We start from the raw sequence: 22,094 nt of genomic DNA on the forward strand, positions 1-22,094 counted from the left end.
ATGAACAGGACAAATGAACGTTTCCTTTCTCTTATAATGTCACATAGTTTTGACATTTTGGAATTTTTTAATGGCAGCGCCATTAGACGTGACATGGTGGGAAAATAGCTCGTCTAAAATGTCGGCTTCTCCTTCAAAACCAAGTGTTACATGAAAAGGGCTGTCCTCTTTTCATGTAAGTAAAAAAAAAAAAAGAAGAGAATTAGTTAAATGAAAATATCAGATAAAACGGGAATCGAACCCTGTAGATAAGTTTTAAAGAACATTAGGTTTTAAATGGAATGTCCAGTAAATTGTTGATTCTGTTAAAATATTTAATAAATACGAATTTGGCTGGAAACTATTCACATTCTTAGAAAGAATGCATAATAAAATATGGGTTAAAGAATTAGAGAAGTAGGTTAAATTCCTTTGTAAAACAACAAGGAAAATGGGAAATTTCCTGGTCGTCAGAAATGGTTTCAAAAACATGCAAATTGCGCATGTTGATAAAACGTGAATTATAGTCCCGTTGACGAGACATACATGTGATTTCTCAATATAGGAAAGAGTTCGAAGTTAGTTGGGAGAGTCAGATGAGAGTCAGATCAGAGTCGGGGAGAAGAGAAAGAGAGCTGATATGGAATCTTGGAAGCGAGGTTAGAAGAAGAAATCATGTAAGACTTGAATTCCTGGATGCAAAGCCATTGACCGATCATATGGAATAATAAAAAGAACATCTTTTTGTATCTGCGTCTTCATGTTGTTATTCAACAGAAAAGGTATTGTCCATTTATGTTATAAGAACTTTATGAAAATCATCACCAAAACAAAGGTAAAGTGAAATTGTATTAATATGAACTTTGTGTTTATAAAAATGTACAACTGTCTCTTTCTTTATATATACTTGTTAATGTCTCCATCTCTTACAACATGAACACTAAGACTGTCTATCACTAAGACTTTCTAATACAAACCAGAACACTAAATAAGAACTCACGTAACATATACGAATATAAAATACGCTTCTTCAAATAATAACACCTTTATGCAACACAAGGTCCAATATGGCAGCCAGTTCCTACTCTAAACCCATTAACATAAAGGGTATGAATACCTTCAGAACACTCGCTAATAATGGCAAAACTAATAAATTTTGTAAATTATGTTAGGTTACAGACCACTCTATTAAGGACTATCCCAAATATCAGAACTTTGATGCTAAGTTTCAAAGGGCCAAAGAAACATAAGTTGTGTACCAGGTGTCTTGGTGAGCACTCTGAAATTAATTGCAAGGCATTAAGGGATTTCCATACGCTTACATTAGCATTACAAGTTGATTTTTTCTTTTTAGATAATTGTTATTTTATCATCTTGCATGAAAAGAGCTATGTAAAAGAGGCTTAAAACCGTTTGAATTATGCAAATACCATCAGTAGTTCAAAAGTTATGAGAATTTTAAGTGCCAAAATTTAGGCTTTTCTGTGGATATTTTTCTTTAGAAAAAGTGGGCAAATTACAACCTCAACATTTCAAGAAATTCGGTAATTTCGCAACCATTTATTTATTTTTCAAGCTATTCTCATGAAACTTGGTACTCTTATGTAAAATTATGAACTCTTTCTGATTATGCAGTCAAATCTGATGTATATCTTTACCATAAGCCAGGAATTATAAATTCAGATGTACAAATTTCAATTTTTTATAACTGGCGCATGGTATCATACAGTGGGCGTCTATTTATGAACAAAACTAAGTATTATAGTGATATTTAAATATAGCTTTATTGAGAGCAGACATTTTCCTGCCTCCTCACCAAAGGAGTGCTTAATCTGGGTGTAGCCATTGAATGCCTAAAGAGCATTCATGGCCGGTATTTACTATTTTCCTCACAGAAAAAAAAAATTGAGTAGATATGAATTAATTGAAGAAAATTTTTCACATAGATTTTGGATTTCTGTAAAAGATGGAAATTCCCATAGCCGACCAGAACTTATGCATTTTGGGACGTGTCCAATTTTCAATTTTGTAAATCCTCTATCTGGCCCAAACTATACCCCTATTTTCTGAGATGCAACCATAAATCGTACTCTACATGAATCCTTGATGTAGCTTTCACAGTGCCAGGATACCAGGAATCCTGATATGCAACAACTATATATTCACGAGTTGATGGTAATTTTTGTTATTTCTTTTCTGTTGTTTCACTGAAAATTCAACTATGTAAACAAAGAAATAAAACAGTAATTTTTTACCTTGTTTCCACCTTAACATTTAAAATGATATGTTTCAGGGTATGCTGAAAACGAATATCACATTTAAATTTTCTGCAAATAAGTAGTTTTCTGAATATTAAGCAATGTCACTTCTTATGTTATCGCTGGTGGCCACCTTGGTACGCGCGAGTGCACAAACATAACCCCAAGAAACTATGCGCAAACGCACGTACCAAGATGTCTACCAGGAATAACATAAGAAATTACATTGCTTAATATCCGGAAAGTTACTTATTTGCGGAAAATTTAAATGCGATATTCGTTTTTAGCATACCCGAAAACCTTACAAGAGAGTCATTTTAAAGAAAAATGTTAAGGTGGAAAAAAGGTAAAAATTTACAAAATGCATCACAATGAAATTCTTTATTGAACCACCTAATTATTATTTAAATATCTTCAGTTAAAAAACAAAAAAAACGGGTTTGTTTTACAGATTCGAAAAAATGGTCTTGACAATGAGTTAAAAATAAATTCAAGTTTCACGATATATTTTATTTAATTGTTAGGTGAAAGTACAGAATAGTTAAAACACCCTTCCTTCCCCATTGGTTTCTAAATAATATTATTTCAGCATGGTAGCATAAGTGCACAAGTACCTTTTATGTGTTATTGTTATGGTGTTAAATGGTAATAAAAAGGAAAAATACTTTTAGAAACACATGTATTCACATATATTACGGGTTGAGCTATACCATTCCTCAACGGTTGGGCGTTTGCACTCGACCTCCTTGGCCACGTCAGTCAGTCAGATTGGTAAATCTCTGACTGCCGGGCACCGATACTCGTTATCAGAAGTGATGTCATGAGATAGTCCATTAATCCCATGGAAGGGCGTCTCCAACAGTTATATATTTGTTTTTTTACCACTAAAAAACAAACACATGTACTTAGTACATTTTGTTGTTTTTTAACGCTTTTAATACATGTGTATTAAAAGCGTTAAAAACAACAAAATAGTATTATTTGGAAATCAAATTTGAAAAACTTGATAATTTTTTTAAATTGACGAACTCAGAATAAAAAATGACACTTTTTCTGCTTTCAAAACGAAAGCAGAAAAAATAGTTTTCTATTTTTAAGAGAATACAAACTCGTTAATACGCTGACAGCGATGGTTAGTGCATAACGAGCCATTTCCCTTTAAGCGGATTTGAATTTCTATAAAAGATAACATTTTAAAGAAATCTCCACACAATAATTATCAAATATTTACATATTATACATGAAAATAATTCTGAAACTATTACCTATACGAAAATGGATGATGTATACCATTTTATCTTATCAATTTGGAAATATTCTTCGTCAACTTTGCTCGGTCGTAACTTTGCTTCTTCTGGTTGTAAAAATAAAAACCAAAGTCCAGTAGAGATAGACTTCTATGCTTAGATAGCCTGTAAAGTTTCAGCCATATCCAGTCAAATTTAACCCTACGCATATGTATCCAAACGTAACGTATGAAATGTAAACATTGAAAAAACAGTTTCCCTTTTTGCTGTCATTTTTTTTACAGTTTTTTTCATTTTTAACTTGGAGCATAAAAATATTGACCGCATAAAAAAAAAAAAAAATAAATAAATTAACATCAGTGGAATGTTTATTTTATTCTCTTTTCATCAATGTAATTCTTTTAAAAATTGACCAACAAATAAAAAAGATATGACTTGTTAAAGCACATTAGGTAAGTAATATTGCCGATCTCCATGAAAAATATAGCATACGTTTGTAATGCTACTTACATTGTGGACTAAAGAACCACTATTCTATTATGTGCCTTAAGAGCCACAAATACTTTGTGGGACGTACCTCTTTAACAGGACAAAAAAAAAAAAAAAACTATTTTTCCTGTAATTTAAATCTCAACGAGGGTAAAGGGCCACTTTGTCTACTGCTACTGCTTGTTACATAAATAGTTTCAAGAAAAAATACACGATTAAACCCGGATGTCCAACTTCCAATGTAGACTCCCACTATCATGTCTCCTTCTCCAGCATCAGGGGTCTACGTTCTAACTTTCCAGAGGTTGAAACCCAATTACAGGAGACTAAACCAGACCTATTATTTCTAAGTGAAACTGGCATAGGACAGACAATTTCTCTAGAGGAGTTCGTAATTAAAGAATACTCTAACTTAACTTCCAAATCTGACCCCCAAGATCGCCATGGGCATGGAATATGTGCCTATATTAAAGATGGCTTTCCATGTGGTAGGAACATCTCCAGAGAAGACCCTAACTTACTCTATATGTGCTTCCGGGTAGCACTTGCTCACACTACTGCATTTTATATTTACTCTCTATCGCCCCCCACAACAGCGGAGTTACTATCTTTAAAAGCATATCTGAGAAAATTGATCACGTCCTATCTGCTTATCCTTCAGCTAACATTCACATTTGTGGAGACTTCAATGTTCACAATGTGGAATGGTTAACCCATTCAAACAAAACCGATGATGAGGGGAGGTTCTGTCATGATTTCTCCATTGCTTATGACCTCACTCAGATTGTTCACGAACCCACCCATGTGCCCAACACTGACGGCCAGTATGCGAGTCTCCTAGACCTTTTTCTCACAACTTGCCCTAAACTATGTTCAGTATCCGTTCTGTCTCCTTTTGGATCTTCCAACCACTCTATTGTATCAGTTAAGATAAAAATAAAACGTAATAAGTCCTCAGATATACCTCTCCATCGTACAGTATATCGATACACTATGGCTGACTGGGATAGTTTCTGTACATTTATATCAGATCTATGTCTGCATTCCATGTTTAAAAAGGATGTGTCATCTATAGTATCAGACCTGACAGAATGATTAATTGTAGGTATAGACCGTTTCATATTCTCGAAAAAGTTCCAGCAAAAACCTAACAGCCAGCCATGGTTCTCTCCAGAATGTGCTGCTGCCATTGCGCACAGAAATCACTTTTTCCACTGCTTCCAACGTAATAGATGTATGGAAACTAAAGCCGCTTTCAGGACTGCCAGCAACCATTGTAAGAAAATAATAAAAAATGCAAGAGAGTTGTATGCTCAGTCCGTCAAGTACAAAGTAGCTGAGCAGCGGCTTGGTTCCCACCAGTTTTGGCAAATTGCAAACAGAATCCTGAACAAAAGCATGTGCTCTATCCCAACTTTCATCAATGGACCTGAGGTAATCAGCTTCAGACAAAGCCAAACTCATTTGCCAAGAACTTTGCAGCTAATTCTACCCTTTGCAACCAAGGCCGCCAACCCCCAATATTTCCTCCTGTATCAGAAAACACGCTATGTGATATACAAATATCTGTGCGTGATGTTGCCAAGCTAATCAAAAACCATGATTCCAGTAAAGCCACTGGCCCTGACAGTATTCCAATTATAGTACTCAAAAGACTTTAACCAGAACTAGTGCCCATACTTACAAAACTGTTTAAACGTTGTCTTAAGAATTGCTTCTCATCACCCTGAAAAATCTCATCAGTATGCCCTGTATTTAAGAATTCAGGTGATAGCTCATCTCCCTCTCAGTACAAGACAATAAGTCTCCTGTACGTCATTAGTAAGTTGCTGGAATCTGTGTTAAATAAAGAAGTAATCAACTATCTCAGCAAAAATAACCTTCTTAGTGATACACAATATGGTTTCCGTTCTGCTAGATCTACAGCAGATGTCCTTACAGTGATATCTCATAGGATTAGCGAATCTCTCGACGGAGGCAACCTTTCTAGGGCAATTGCTTGACATATCAAAGGCATTTGATAGGGTATGGCATAAAGGTTTACTTCACAAGATCTCTAGCTATGATATAGTTGGAAATGTCTTCTCAATTATTAAATCATTTCTCTCTAATAGGTTCATAAGAGTAGTAGTTGATAGGCAAAAATCAGAAGCTCACAGTATTAATGCTGGAGTCCCTCGGGGGTCCATCCTGGGCCCAACTCTTTTCCTAATCTACATTAATGATCTTCCAAATCACATCCTTACATCATTTGTAGGCATTTATGCTGATGGCCCTACCATCTATGTTAGCACATCTAAGTCAGTAAACGACCAAGTTCTCTCTGATTCTCTCTCTTCTGATATTGAGCATGTGGTACAATGGGGAAAGGTGTGGTTGGTTACTTTTAATGCGTCTAAAACCAAGCTTCTATCTTTACATTATCAACGTTCTGATCTCCATCTGGCATCAGTTTAAATGAATGGCTCTCATCTTGAGGAGGCCTCAAGTTTTGACAAGCTTCTGGGCTTGATCTTTACTCCTGATCTGAAATGGAACATGTACATCAAATCTGTTGCCAAGGTTGCTGGAAAAATGGTGGGATCCTTCTCTCGATCCAGTAGATATCTCACTGCTGATGCAATTCTCTATATAAGAACCAGGTACGTCCAAGGATGGAGTACTGTTGCCACATCTGGGCAGGAGCTGCTAGAAAGGATTTGTCCTGTCTTGATAGAGTTCAAAATAGACTTTGTAGCCTTGTAGGAAATGTCCTTTTCTCTTCCCTGCAATCTCTATCTCAAAGAAGAGATGTTGCGAGTTTGCTTTATCATTATTTTCATGGAAAGTGCTCAACTGAGCTTCAATCTATGCCCCCCCTCACCAAACTTTCACAAGAAACACTCGTCTAGCTGAAAACTATCAATAATTCCCCCACTCTTTATCTGTGCCTAAACCTAAACGTAGATTCCATGAACAAAGCTTCTTTCTGAAAACTGCACGCCTGTGGAACTGTCTCCCGTTTTCCAGCAAACTACAATCTGATTGTCTTCAAGTCCAATGTAAACAAGTTCTTGATGGGCTGTTCCACTTAAGTTAACAAATTTACTGAATTTCCATTACTAATGATTACTATATTGTCCAATTGACTACTGTACACTCTTAACTCAATCCTCAAGTGGCCTCCGAGCCTTGATAAGTGGTGATTCTTATGTATAAAAAAAAAAAAAATGAAGTCACAGGTCATTCTTTTCACAGGCAGTTTCAAACCAATTAAGTCTCAGAAAAGAATTAAATCCAGGGACAGTTGAGATGCCAGTAAATACTCTTATTGGGTCTAATTCTTTGAAACTTCAGAAAGTTGAAGTCTCCCTTAAATTGGGTTTTCAAAGACCCTTTCTATTTTCTGCTCTATTTGCTAACGATCTGAAGCTGAATTTTCATGTAGACAGGTTTAACAAAATCACGTCAAAATTGACTAATGAGGGTTTTCGTCTGTGTCCAGGATACACGGACTTGAATGGCTCTGCTATTCATGGAATAATAGGTCTAATTCAACGGATAAATAATCTCCATTTAATAAATAATCTCCATTTAATCAAAGATTTCCAAGTATGTAATTTCCTTTGATGAAGAAATTCCAAATTTTTGCATTTCAATTCAACTGTTAAGGAAGAGTTACAAGCCTTTGATAAGGTGCTAAATGCTCTGCCTACATGCAATTCTTATTTGATTGATAGCGTGCTGAATCCTGCTGTTACATATGAGGATGCACTTCAACCGTTCTTTAATGAATCTTCCATTAGAATTGATGAGAACAATAAGTTGTTTTCCTGTGGTGAAAAGAAGCGTCCTTAGGGACAGAAAATATTATATTGATCTGCCGTGAGACTGAGAAACTTTCTGAAGTAGAGTCTAATTATGTGCTCTCTCTGCGAATAATACAGAGGTTGGCAGAGTCCTTTAATAATAAGAGTCTGTATGATGACTAGCTGCAAGTTTTCAGAGAATATGAAGACTGGAATAATTGAATCCTTCTCGGTTCTACTCGGAACATATGAGAATTACATCTGAGTCCCTAACAGACCTGTTATTAATGAGAACGAAGACCCAGCCTTTCTTTAACTTTTCGTTAAAACGTTGATGTATTCAATTTCTGGGTATATGAACCAGATTGGCTGAACCAAGATAGCATCCACTGGCCCATCTCTCCCTTACCCTGTCTTAACGACAACAGGAAAATTGTTTTCTGTATATTCTCAGATGAAGCCGGCTCGGATGAGAACTATTTATCTTTAAAAATATATATATATAAATAAAAAATATATAAAAATATATATATATAAAAATATCTATCTTTAAAAATATCTGATTTTTCTACATTACCTAAGGCAATTAATGTCTTAGAAAAAACTTTTAAGATTCAGTGATAAGTTATAACACCGAAGCACTGACACCATGGGGGTGTAGGTTCGTCCTAATTGTGTGGATAAAATGTCACAATAAATTCAAATTTCATGCTGTTTTCATTTTCTGAGCTGCTGATGTTCATTTTTTTTTGTTTTTTGTTAAAATGGTCACTTTCTTAATTAAAAAAGAAAGAAAAGGTTCAGGCTTCTTTAAAAATTTCAATGATAATAGAGAGAATAATATTGTTTGGATAAAGCATCTCATTAAATCTTAAAATCAGTATTCGCGCTCAATTGATTTAAAATGAAGTCACTTTTTTTGTTATTGTTAATAATTGATCCAGAAAAACTAGATTCATTGTATAAAACATTCATTTAACAGCAGACAGATGCACACATATTTAAACTCAATAATGTTAATTAACTGTATTAAAGTTAAGGCCCTCAGGACAACCTTTGTTCCCTGTCACTTATTGACAGTTTTTAAATTACCTCATATTCTCATTAAAAAAAAAAGTAATGCATAATCATTACTTTTTCTCCTTTTCTTGGCAGTGTATAAGAAATTCTACAATTATAAGCAAGCCCCTCATTGGTTGATTTGGCCACCCACTGTCTTTGTTTAGACCAATCAAATTGGTTGATGCTTTAACCGCTAGTGATGAGCTTGGCGGGCTTTTCAATGCCTTTTCTCTTTACAGGCATTTCCAGTAAAAACAGCCAGACAAGAAGGATAGAATTCAACTCTCTCAGGATATGAGAGATTTGGACACCTAACTTTTCATCTCCTTGAGACTTTATTTTAAAATCTAAATGATTAGGGTAAGTTATTATTATAACTGTCTCCCAGAGACTTTTTGAAGGTCAGAATTATTGACCTGTCATGACTTTTCCTCCAAATGGACATTAATTATGAACTTCTGTAATGCTGACACATCAAGAATTGAATCTTTTCATCAGAAGGCATTATACCAACCTCTTCAATGGCTGTAATTAATCCAATCTTCGAACTGTGCTGTACCTGCATAGTTACTGATGAAGATAAAAGGACTATTAAATCGAGGTTGTTATCAGCTCTATTCAGAGGCAAATGAGGCATTTCCTTTTTTGTAATGAAGTAGAATTTTAGAGGTATGCTTTGTTGTAATGTTAATTTTTCGCCACTGTTTTGGAGCAAAAACAAGCGAGATAAAATATCTCACAATATTGGCAAACTTATATGCTTTGCCATGAGGTTTATAACTAGTGGCTGTGCCACGTCGGCAAACAACGTCAACTCAAACACAACATCAAGTACACTGAACATCATCTTACCATGAAAGCTTACCCTGTGAACTCGGAGTATGGGAAATTCCCATATGCAACAAAACAAAATCACTGAAAACACAAAAATACCCTAACTAAGGAAGGATAATGAATAAACATTGGATAAAATGATGGTTAAAATTATTACGAACTTTCCCGGATCCGAACCTGGAATCTTCTGATCTGTAGTCAGACGCGTTATCCATTGTGCCACAAGTCCTTTTCGTATGCTGAAAGATGTTACCGTGACTGTATACAGACAGTGCTAAGTTCCGTTGACATGGGCAGGTAACTTTTTTGACAAAAAGAAAATGGCCCTAAAACCCTTATCTCGGGCTTTTCGTGTGACTCGGCATTGTTTGTTACGAACCATATATAGATAAGGACAGTCTAGGGACTAACACCTTTCAAGGGGAAAAAACTTTTTCAATTCGGTGCATTCGTTTTAAAGTTTTATTGGTATATACACACACACAAATAAACATTTAGAATTTTATGAATAGTATAGATTAAATGTGTGAACAAACATCTCGCTGCTCTGCTCCCTATATATCTGACCCCTATCACAGTAACCTTTTTTTACTGATTAAAAAAAGTGTTCAGGAAACATTCGAAATTGATTTAATGTCAAAGTATTTCTATCTAGAATTTTAGACCGAATTAGAACGAGTTTAGGCTGAAATCAAAATCTTGGTATTTTTTTTTGTGTGCTAATGCACTTTTGTTACCGTGCTATTTTTATTTATTTATTTTTTTTCAAAATAGTATTTTCAAGTTAAATTCAAGTTCTACGATATCTTTTTTGATACTTGTACAGCTTAATCCAGACATTAAAAAAAAAAAAAAAAAAAATGAAAATATTGAAAAAAAAAAAAAAAAAAAAAAAAAAAAGTGGTACCAGTGCACTTATTGATCCGTGCTGAAATAACGTTATTATTTAAAAAGCTATTCTTAACATGGGGAAGGGAGGGTGTTTTGTAACTATTCTATACTTTAACCTTACAATCGAATAAAAAAAAACAAAAAAAAAACTTTAATTAAACTTGGAAATACGATTTAAAAAATAGCGCGGATCAGTAAGTGCACTAGCACCAAAAAAGTTATATTGTACATACTCGTTAAGGAGTAAAGTTCAAAAAAAATAAATAAATAAAAATAAAAAAAATATCCCTTAATTTGATCAAGTAGTTTCTTTTTTTCTTTACGGAGGAAAATCTAACCTTAATGAGATTGATTGTGTCCATTTTGTTTTTCGCGGATGAGGAGGGGGGCGCCAGGGGAAATAACTCCAATCACTGCTTAAAATTTGTCAAAATTTGACGAGATTTTGAAACATGGGCAGAAAAAATACCTACATAAATATTAGCCCCCCCCCCCTGATTTTGCAAAGTTTCTATGCCCTCTTTTAATCATTTTGTCATTTGTTAATCACTTTTTCGTTTAAAGGCACTCCCTCCACATCCCGGAAATCGATCACCTTAAAATTTGATTTTCCTCTGTTAAAAAATGGTGCGGTACTGCGGTACTGGTCGCAATTTGAGTTCCCTGCCGAACACCATAAAAAAACACTGACTTCCCCCTACGCATGAGCAAAGGACATGTTTTAGTTGCCATAATAACTAAACGATCATGAATTTTTATCGACTTTTTTTTTTTTTTACTGTTTATGAATATTGAAATAAAAGAAATTACTACACATTAATAATATCTCACTTTTATCGCCTTTGTTTTTATCACTTTTATCGACTTTTCTTTTTTTTTAAATAGCATTTTCTTTTTAAATGACGACGTTTTTACTGTTTATGAATATTAAAAGAAAAATAATTACTAAACATTTATTAATAAAAAAATGGGTGCTAGTGAGTGCACTATGATCCGCGCTATATTTTAAATCGTATATCTAAGTTTAATTAAAGTTTAATGTTTTTTTTTATTCAATTGTAAGGTTAAAGTACAGAATAGGTACAAAACACCCTCCCCATGTTAAGAATGGCTTTTTAAATAATAACGTTATTTCAGAACGGATCAATAAGTGAGTGCACTTGCACTAGCACCAATTTTTTTTATTAATAAATGTTTAGTAATTATTTTTCTTTTAATATTCATAAACAGTAAAAACGTTGTCATTTAAAAAGAAAATGCTATTTAAAAAAGAAAAGAAAAAGTCGATAAAAGTGACACAAACAGTAAAACAGTAAAAAAAAGTCGATAAAAGTGATTAAAAACAAAGGCGATAAAAGTGAGATATTATTAATAAATGTGTAGCAATTTCTTTTATTTCAATATTCATAAACAGTAAAACTTATAAAAAGTCGATAAAAATTCATGATCGTTTAGTTACTATGGCAACTAAAACATGTCCTTTGCTCATGCGTAGGGAGAAGTCAGTGTTTTTTATGGTGTTCGGCAGGGAACTCAAATCGCGACCAGTACCAATGGTGCTAATGCAGAGAGTGACTGATCCGCGCTATTTTTTAAATCGTATTTTTAAGTTTAATTAAAGTTTTATGTTTTTTTTTTTTTTATTCAATTGTAAGGTTAAAGTACAGAATAGGCACAAAACACTTCCCATGTTAAGAAGGGCCTTTTAAATAATAACGTTATTATTTCAGCACGGATCACTCTCTGCATGAGTACCGGGGGGGGGGGGAGAGAAAAAAGCTTGCTCAAATTAAGCGATTTTTTTTGTATGAAAACTTTATTCCATAACGAGTATGTATAATATAACTTTTTTTTTTTTTTCAATATTTCCATTTTTTAACCTCTTGATTAACCTGTACATGTACCTTTTTTTTTTTTTATTATATTGTTAGGTGAAAGTACAGAATTACAAAACACTCTCCCTGCTCCATGTTAAGAATGGCTTTCTAAATGACGGTATCTTTTTATGGTGCTTGTTAAGACAGAGTCGACAGATTGATTTTTTAAAATATGTCGTAAGTAAAAACAATATTACGTACTTAATTGTCATGTCGAAAATAGTAATATATCCAAAAATCACGAAAATTCATTGTGTAGTAAGTTATTTATTTTTTTTTCTTTACACAGTGGTCACCACTTGTCAAGGCCCGGAAGCCACTCAGGGAGAAGAGCTATAGCTAAAAGTAATTTTTATGGAGAATTGGGGGTATTTTTTTTTTTTTTAGATTAGGTCCACCTCCGCAATTTTCTTTTAAATGACGACTTTTATAAGTTTTCTACTATGCTAAATACAGAAACCGCATTGAAATTTTGCAGAAATAAGTAGTTATCGAATCGAGATATAACAAGTTGTATTATGCATTGTATTCTTTGGCCGTCATCGTTTTTACGCGCGTGCGCGCGCTCCATAAACAAATCTACGCGTGTAACAAAGATGGCCGCCAAAGAATACAATGCATAATACAACTTTTTATATCTCGATAACTAATTATTTCTGCAAAATTTCGAGGCGATTTTCGTATTCAGCATGGCCGAAAATCTTTAAAAGTCGTCATTTAAAAGAAAAATGTGGAGGTGGACCTAATCTGAAAATTTACCAAGTACGTAATGTTTTTGCTTAAAACAACATTTTTTTTTAATCGACCTGTCGCTGTCGACTATCTTAACAAGCACCTTTTCATGTTTTTAAATGGAATCAAACCAGCATTTTTTCTTTTTAGATCGTGCTTCCATTCTAAGAAAGAGCCCCACCCCTCAGGATGAATTAAAAACCAAATTAAAAGAAATTTCAAGAATTTATTAAACAGTTAACGAAATACTTTTGGGATTCATTAAAAATAGAAATAATCAACTTGAACGAAAAAAAAAAGTTACAGATTTTAAATAACATCCTTCATTAAAAAAACAAAAATAAAAAGCAAATTCGATACAAAAAAAAAAAAAAAAGCATAAGTGGGCGAACATATTTGTTAAAAAACAGGAACTACAAAATAAAGTTTGTTTCAGGTTCAGTAAGAGAGACTTAAAATTAGTGAAAATACTTTGAAAGACGATAGTTGATTTTTAAATACGGATGCACCGAACATCAAAAACAATTTTTGGTACTAGTGCAGTTGCAGTGCACTAGTAGTGCACTTATTTATCCGTGCTGAAATAACGTTATTATTTAAAAAGCCGTTCTTAACATGGGGAGGGGAGGGTGTTTTGTACCTATTCTATACTTTAACCTTACAACTGAATAAAACTTTAATTAAACTTAGAAATACGATTTAAAAAATATCGCGGATCAGTAAGTGCACTAGCACCAAAACATTAGCTTTGTAATTGCTACAATTTTACTCTTAAAATGGCTGAACATCGTTGAAAATAATTTTCAATGTAAAAATTTTTTTTTTAAACATACTCTATTAATTTACGTGATTTTTGGAATATGAGATCTTCGTTTCGTGACGAGTACGTTGTTTTTTTTGTATTATTATACAAACACCGTGACAGCGTTAGGATTAGGGTTAGGGTTAGGGTTTAGGGTTAGGGTTAGGTTTAGGGGTAGGGTTAATTCGCTGTCACGGTGTTTGTATAGTTTTACCGTTTTTTTTAGCATAAGTGTCGAAATAACAAAACTCTCGAATAACGCCAATCAGATTACAGATTTAGTTTTACATAAAAACAAAATCACTTTTTTTTTTTCGTACTAGTGCAGAGAGTGATCTGGACGTAAATAATAACGTTATTATTTAAAAAGCCATTCTTAACATGGGAGGGGAGGCTGTTTTTTGTACCTATTCTATACTTCAACCTTACAATTGAATAAAAAATATATCAAAACTTTAATTAAACTTGGAAATACGATTTAAAAAAAATAACGCGGATCGGATCACTCTCTGCACTAGCACCAATGTTTTTTTTTCTCGATAGTTCGAATTGAGTTGTCCATCCTTGAATTTTAACACATCCAATAAATAAATAAATAAAAATGGCGGCTCCCGTCTTAAAATTTGATTTCCAATTAAGGAAAAAAAGAAAGATGCTTATGCGCGTTTGTTACCGCGCTATTTTTAAAAAAATAGTATTTCAAGTTTTATGATATCTTTTTTTTATTATTAAATTGTTAAGTGAAAGTAAAGAATAGTTAGAAAACACCTTCCCCTCCCCATGTTAGGAATGGCCTTCTAAATAATAATATAACTTACGGTAACAAATCAAATTATTTCAGCACGGTAACAAAAGTGCATAAGTACAGAAAAATACTTGATCAATTTACGTGAGTTTTTGGGATATGAAATCTTTTTCTGTGACAAGTACGTACGTAGATCATAAAGATTTTTATTAAAAAAAAAAAATATTTAGTGTAATTTTAAATAAGAAGCAAGAAATTTAACTTTTAATTCAGAAGCATGTAGCTTAACATGTCATTTAAACAAGATCATAAAGGGTGTCAACCGAATATATATATATGGTATAGGTTTAATGAACATTTCCATGGTACCAGTCCCCATCATGGACTGCCATTATTGTTAAGTTTCATTTTTTTTTTTTCATATATTTATTCTTTAAAAAAATCAATTTTATAATGTGTTGTTAATGGATTTCTTTTTAATGAGAAATGCAATCGAAAAGTAAATATCCCGTTTAAACTTAAACTAAAAAGAAAATGAAATAAAGTTTTACTTTTACTTTAAAAGAAATCAACGAAATATTTCAAATATGACGAGTATATCCAAATGCGTTTGTTGATCAAACTTTTAAATAAAGATTAGTTTAAACCATTGTGAAGAATTAGCTTATAAAGGCTAACATTAGTTTTGAAAGTTATCGTTGTATTTCGTTAGAAAAGAATTATAAACGCAATTTACGGTAGACATTTACCCGCATAGAAAGGTAGGTAAAAAGAAAGAGAAAAATGTGTATTTCAAGAAGAGAGCACCTAAGTTCCTCTGCGCATATTATAATCATCCTACCTGCATTCCTAAGAGTAGATCTATATTATCCGTAGTTCCATTAGAGAGGATATCGCTGGACATTTCTAAAAAACCATCAGAATATGATATTTCTGTTTCTCCCTCAGATTCAGTGGTTTAGGATATTAGCCGGAAGCTTCTCCTGTGTCAGTGGCAAGAGTCTGCGCCCAAAACAAAAAAAAAAAAAACCCGGTGCTCACCTAAAAATGTCCCTCGTCAAAGATTAGACTAGGTTATTTATTAATATTTATTAATTAATTAATTTATCGATTCATCGTATATTCAAGCGCATTATTTACTTACATTAAAATAAATAAAATATAATACAAATCTGGCACAAGGCCAAAAGTGAGAGGAAGGGGTGATTATTTCCTATCTTAAATAAATTAGCTAGTTCAGTCATAGGTCTAAACCTCTTAATGCCAAAAACAACACAGACATACTGGCTAATCCTCACAGCATTTGTTCAGGTAGAGGAGAACGCAATACCAGAAACATGATGGAAGTGGAATATCATCATCATCATATTTAGTTTAACGACCCTTTCACATAAAGCATATGTTTAGAGGATTTTACTTGTTAGCTCCCCTAATAAAATAATTGATAGTTGTTGAACAGACAGCACGAAAAAAAAAAATAATAATAATTAAAAAAAAAACTCTTTTACAATACAACAACAAAAAGGTTTATTTGGACGGCAGAAAGTAGAAGCTTGGACTGTGTTGAAAAAAGGAATAGAAAGTTTTTTAGATGTATCAAGTCAGGCAGCAGTCCCTTGTGCGGCAGTTATCTTCAGTAAAAATCATTTATTAATTTATTTTATTGCGGACTATTATTCTCATCTTTTTAGTTGTTTCACAATGTTTCGGCCAACAATTCCTTTGGCCTTCGTCAGGTGAGAATAATAGTTTGCAGTAAAATAAATTAAATAATAATACTCATCTCAATGATAAATTCCAATTAAAATCATTTATGCTGGTATGTCCAATAGATAGGGATGAGAGGAAAGGGGAGAGAGTCTTTCTTTGTTGCTTGCTGGTTTCTCTCTGCTCGCTGACTGAGGTTTCCAAAGGGACTAAAAAAAGTTCCTTGGGGACAGATGAATAAATGCGCTCTTCCAGTTGATTGGCCAGCAAGGATGGGGGGGGGGGTTGATTCACAAGAGAAAATAGATCTTTATTTGTAATTACTACATACCTTCAATAAGTTTCAAGACTTTTTCATATGGGCACTTTTATTGAAAGTACACACATGAAACTCTAGTCCTCTTTGAAGTCATCTCCTCCATGTTATATTGCATATTCCTCCATATTTACACGAATATACCAAAAAACAACAGGAGCAGTGATAATGATAATAATGGCGATGCTAAGACAAAGCCCGTTCGTCGATACAAATGAACACACTAGACACACATGACAACATCAAAGCCCATTTTTTTATGTATACACATCAACGGAATAACTTGCACCTCACTTCAACAAAGAAAACCGCCAGAGGAAGCTGCACATCAAAAGAAAAATCAAAATACAAAACACAAACGTCACAGCAAATGCAACTCCAGCATCATATGAACATGAATAATTATCTAAAAAAAACACTGCAACCAGTACAACACCCGCTAGAACACATTCACAACTTTCTTAGCTTAAAATTGGTACAACACATGTATACAAACATCAAACAGATGACTCCCTACAACACATTAAAACACAAAAAACAAACACAAATAAAAAGCGAAAACGTTGACCAACGATAAAACTCATCTTCGTCTACAACTACATCCACATCACCAGTATAAAAATGACAGCTTTTTTAACAAGTGAGCAGATTAGTCCAGCACGTGAAGCTGTGAACCTCACTTCATCACCTGCCAGCAGCCATTAACCTCTTGCCAGCGACAACAGCTATTACAATTACCGCACCACCGTCACCGCACCGCTACCATCTCACTCGTGATACTGGATAACAAGCCTTGAAGACTATCTCTCTTCCACCGCCATCGCTGCCAGTTCACCACAGCTCACCATACACTGAGGTTTGTCCCGCCAATAGCAGGAACCACTGTTACCAACTCTCCACAGCAAAACCTGCTTTTAGGATTACTCCTCTCCCGCCATCGCCGCACCCGTATCCCAGACACCAGAACACTAAGCCACATTCCTGTCATCACCGTCACTGCACACATATTCCAGACGCCAGAACACATAAGCGACGTTCCTGACATCGCCGCCCCCACCTCAGCCTGACCTAACACCAGATTATCACCGAGTCTTATTAACACCCGACCAGCATTCCCACCGCCGCTGTCAGAACATCCTGACACGCCAAGTAGTTCGTTTCACGATCATTTTATCTTTAAATAAAAAGTTTAAACTCAACCTTTTCATTTGTTCCTTTCTGTAGCAGAAGTAGCAATAACTAAAATGAGGGGAAAAAGAGCTTACCTCAGGTACGTCTGTTGTGTCACCGGTCGGGGGGAAAAGAGAATTCCAAGATGGCGTCCAGGGTTTTTTATTAGCGTTTACCCCATGCAACTCTCGGAAAATCATGTTTCTTTCTCATGTGATTATGCAAATGGATAATTCCCGGCCACTATAAAAGCAGGAGGCTAGAGACGAGTCGGCAGTGTCCTGCAAATTGTATGTGTGTGGGTGTTTCTGGCGATTGGAGTGTGTCTTCTTTTACCACGGTTATCACGGACAGGAATTCCCTCTCTTCTGGAGGTGGGCGATATTGACTATTTTGAAGTTGTACTGTTGCTGACAGAACATTCATTTTTTTTTTGCCTACTACATTTTTGTTTCACTTTCTTGCTTCCATACACTCAGTTTTGTGATATAACATCCAGCTGCAATGCACTTGTACTGCTCCAACAACTGGAAAGTCCCATGGAAGTCCTCTTCTGTGAGGGTGTCAAAGACCCTTGTCATCTCCTCAATTATCTCATAATGACAGCCTCTAAGGTTTTCCTTGAGCTTAGGGAATAACTAAAAGTCACAGGAAGCAAGCTCTGGACTATATGGAGTGTAAGGAACTGTCTTGATGTCTATCATGGTCAAATAGTCTGTGACAAGGCTGGAGTTGTGGACTGTTGCATTCACCCAAATCTTTCATGTCTCCAGTTCCTCATGAATAATGGTGTGTAAAGTTTCCACACTGACATCAAACTGTGCACTTATTGTCTCTATAGACACACAACGCTCCTTATCCATGAAATTCTTTATTTGGCCAATCAACTCTGTTCTGACTTCCTTACTCCTCCCACATTTCTCATCATCCCTCACAGACTCCCTGCCTTCTTTGAATCTCGTATGCCATTCAAAAACTGATGCTCAATTCATGCAAGATGGTCCAAAAGCAGTCTAAAGCATTCCATACGTTTCTGTGGCATTTTTTTTTTCTAAGTTTAAAACACAATTTTATTGCATAGCGTTCTTCTAAAGGGTCTTCATGTCCAGATTGCACTTTTGAAATAAACCAGCTGTGACAATCAGGCTTTAGTAAGGTGTATTCCAATTCCTGCTGTAGCTTTTCATTTGAACCGGAAATCATAAAAACTGGCCAGTCATCTCATAAGATGTAAAGCAATAATATACTGAATTTTCAAAAGTCTGCAATAATTTTCAATGCCTGTACAAAAAATGTATGGACACTTATTGAAGGCACCTCGGATAGCTTTTAGAAACTAACTTCCAAAGTAACCTATCTTTGGCAAGTTCTTTATTCATTCCTTTTTGTGTAAAATTCATTCTTATCACTTCCTCTCATGTTTTGCCATGACCTTCTGCTGACCTTGCAACTTCAACTCTTCTACATTCACTTCAAAACTCTCATCCATTCTTTCAAGGAAGGTAGCAATGGCTAATCGATTAATGACACAGACTGACAACCAGGGTATGTGAAGTTTGAATCCAGTTTGTTCCAAAGAAACACATTCTCTTAGGGATGTTGGCAGCCAACATTTAGTCTCTCCCAAAAGTACCCGATGTCTTCTGAGAAAGAATTCTAACTACATAGGAGAAACGATTACCACCAATTGGCATAGTTTCCTATTTGGCACACATCTCCTTATATGTCCAGTCTCCAGTATGAATTTCAGTAGGTTTAAACCAACTAATTAACTTTTTAGACACATTGTTCGAAGAGAAACATGAAAAATTGTTTTTTTGCTTTTTGTTTTTGAAACATGGTCAGAAACGCCAAAAGGTCACCATTTATAGCTTTGTTTGGTGTTTTACAACATAAAAAGAATATGAAATAGAAACTCCATTTAATGCAAGACAAACTATGAACATTTAAGGTTTAAATAACTTTTATCATCAACAAAAAGACTAGATTGAATGTGCATGTTCAAAAAAGTTCATTTCCATGTGTCATCACCTTTCAAAATAATACAAGGCAAGGCGTTGGAATAAATGGAGAAAAAAAGGAGAATGTTTGTACTTATTTCTTGTTTCTTTTTGTTGGTCGAGTGGTGGTCATAAAGAGGAGTGTTTGCCGGCTTTTAACAACAGAAAGAGAGCTGACTTCTTACTTGACTGCATCTGTCCTGTTTCCTTAGTGTCTCATTTCCCTCCTCTCTTGTTTACAAAAACCCTGTGTTTTTGTCTCTCCTAACTGGTTTCCACAGACATATTGGTTGTTAAATTTTATTTTTATCGTGCCTCGCTCAGTTAATGACTAATTAATTTTTATTATTTTTCTTTTTTTGACCGGATGGATATGTTAAGCCTATGAGTAGTGACACGTTTACACACTTTGTCTGTGACAGCCGACGAGTAAACATCCAGTTATAAGTTTATTACTTTCTTTGTGAATCCCGACACATTACATTACACATCCATTGTATCATTTTTATATCATTGTTTTTATGTTTAGGAGTTTCAGTCGACGTTTGAGCAGTGCTGATATTTTGGCAACTTTATTTTTTATATTTTAGTGTTCAATATACAAGCATGTTGATAAGAAAAAAAGCAATAATTTGAAGACAATATAGAATTCAAGAAACATATATTGAATCCTTGGACTAATTATTTAGGTTGCAAGGCAAATCAAAGGAAGAAAACAAAGTGATAAAGAGAGAAAAACTCAAACTATATTCATAACACCCTCCCCATGACTAGGGAATGCCATTAGAGATCACATCAGAGATGCCCCATGGGGAAATATTTTTGCTCTTCCTGCAGAACAGCACGCAAATGAGACCACTGAATGGTTCAAAGTAGCAATTTAAGCACATGTTCCCAAACGGAAGTTTTATAGCAAATCCCACTCTCCCCAATGGTTTACTCTACCTGCACAGCTGCCATTGCATACCGCAGATTTATCAGGCATAAGTCTAGTATAAATAGACAAAAGTTTATAGAAACTAGAAAAAAATAGCGACAGCTAAGAGAGAATATACTGAAACTACCAGAAAATGCATTGAAGCGAAGAAATTAGGAATTTGTGATTTCTGGAAAATCTACACCAGTGTAGTAAATCAACAATTCCCACATCATCCAACAATCACATGGTTATTTGCACGGCAACCGAGAAAGCTAACATGCTTGCCCAACAGTTTGCCTCAAACTCTGTTTTTGACCCAACAAACAACTCCCTTCCTGGTTTTCCTTTGTGGACAGAAACCACACTAGATGATCTTAAAATCACCCCTTCTCAAGTACATGATATCATAAAAAACCTAGACATCTCAAAAGCATGTGGACCTGATCTCATCCCGGCTGTACTATTAAAAAAATGCTCCACTGAGGTTGCTCCAGTTCTTTCCAAACTCTTCAATAAGTGCCTTAATGAATCATGCTTTCCCGACTGCTGGAAAACTGCTTCTGTGGTACCAGTTTACAAGAATTCTGGTGAAAGAACTGACTCATTAAACTATCACTCCATTAGCCTCCTCCCTCAAGCTCTAGTCCACCACCTTACAGTTGCTAAACTTCTATCCGATCATCAATATAGATTCAGGCAAGCTGGTTCTACTGCAGATATTCTAACTGTAATCTATGAACGTATATCATGCACTGGATAAGGCAGGGGAGGGGAGGGCAGTAGTCCTAGATATATCTAAGGCTTTTGAAAGGGTATGGCACAATGGTCTCCCAATGAAAATCAGATCTTATAGTATTACTGGACGAATACTTAACTTAATTAAATCCTTCCTAGATAAGAGAAGAATCCAGGTTGTCCTCAAAGGTCATATGTCTAAACAATATGATATAAATGTGGGTGTACCTCAAGGGTCGATCCTTGGATCTTTATTATTCCTGATATTCATAAATGACCTCCCTGATAAAATTGTCTCTGAGATGGGTATATTTGCTGACAATACCACGCTCTATAACAGGTACAAGTGTAAAACGAATAAATACACATATCCAAGACAATGGCGGAAACCCTAGAGGAAGACCTCCAGTCTGTAGTAGAATGGGGTTAAAAATGGATGGCAACATTCAATGCTGAAAAGACTAAGCTCGTTTCCTTCAATAATTACAAGAAACCTTCCGAACCACACATAGCTATGTCTAAAAATACATTACCTGAAAGTAC

General features: G+C 34.7%; 2 protein-coding genes across 5 annotated transcripts in view; one reads left to right on the plus strand and one right to left on the minus strand.

The window, feature by feature from the left end:
- LOC145303520 (TGF-beta-activated kinase 1 and MAP3K7-binding protein 1-like) overlaps nt 1–15,730 on the minus strand; it is an 85,550-nt gene extending 69,820 nt beyond the window's left edge. For all 4 annotated transcript variants that reach the window (XM_080144965.1, XM_080144966.1, XM_080144964.1 and 1 more), the window contains exon 1: nt 15,546–15,730. In XM_080144965.1, coding sequence (XP_080001091.1) covers nt 15,546–15,608 — 63 coding nt within the window. In that variant the 5' untranslated portion in view covers nt 15,609–15,730. The remainder of the gene's footprint in view (nt 1–15,545) is intronic.
- Nucleotides 12,995–22,094, plus strand: part of LOC145303522 (26S proteasome non-ATPase regulatory subunit 12-like) — a 58,499-nt gene continuing 49,399 nt past the window's right edge. Inside the window, exon 1 of the mRNA XM_080144967.1 lies at nt 12,995–13,187. The gene's annotated coding sequence lies outside the window, so the exon portion shown is untranslated. The remainder of the gene's footprint in view (nt 13,188–22,094) is intronic.

This window comes from Euprymna scolopes, chromosome 19 (genome assembly GCF_053919585.1).
Source record: "Euprymna scolopes isolate OS-2025 chromosome 19, ASM5391958v1, whole genome shotgun sequence".
Classification (NCBI taxonomy): Eukaryota; Metazoa; Mollusca; class Cephalopoda; order Sepiida; family Sepiolidae; genus Euprymna; species Euprymna scolopes.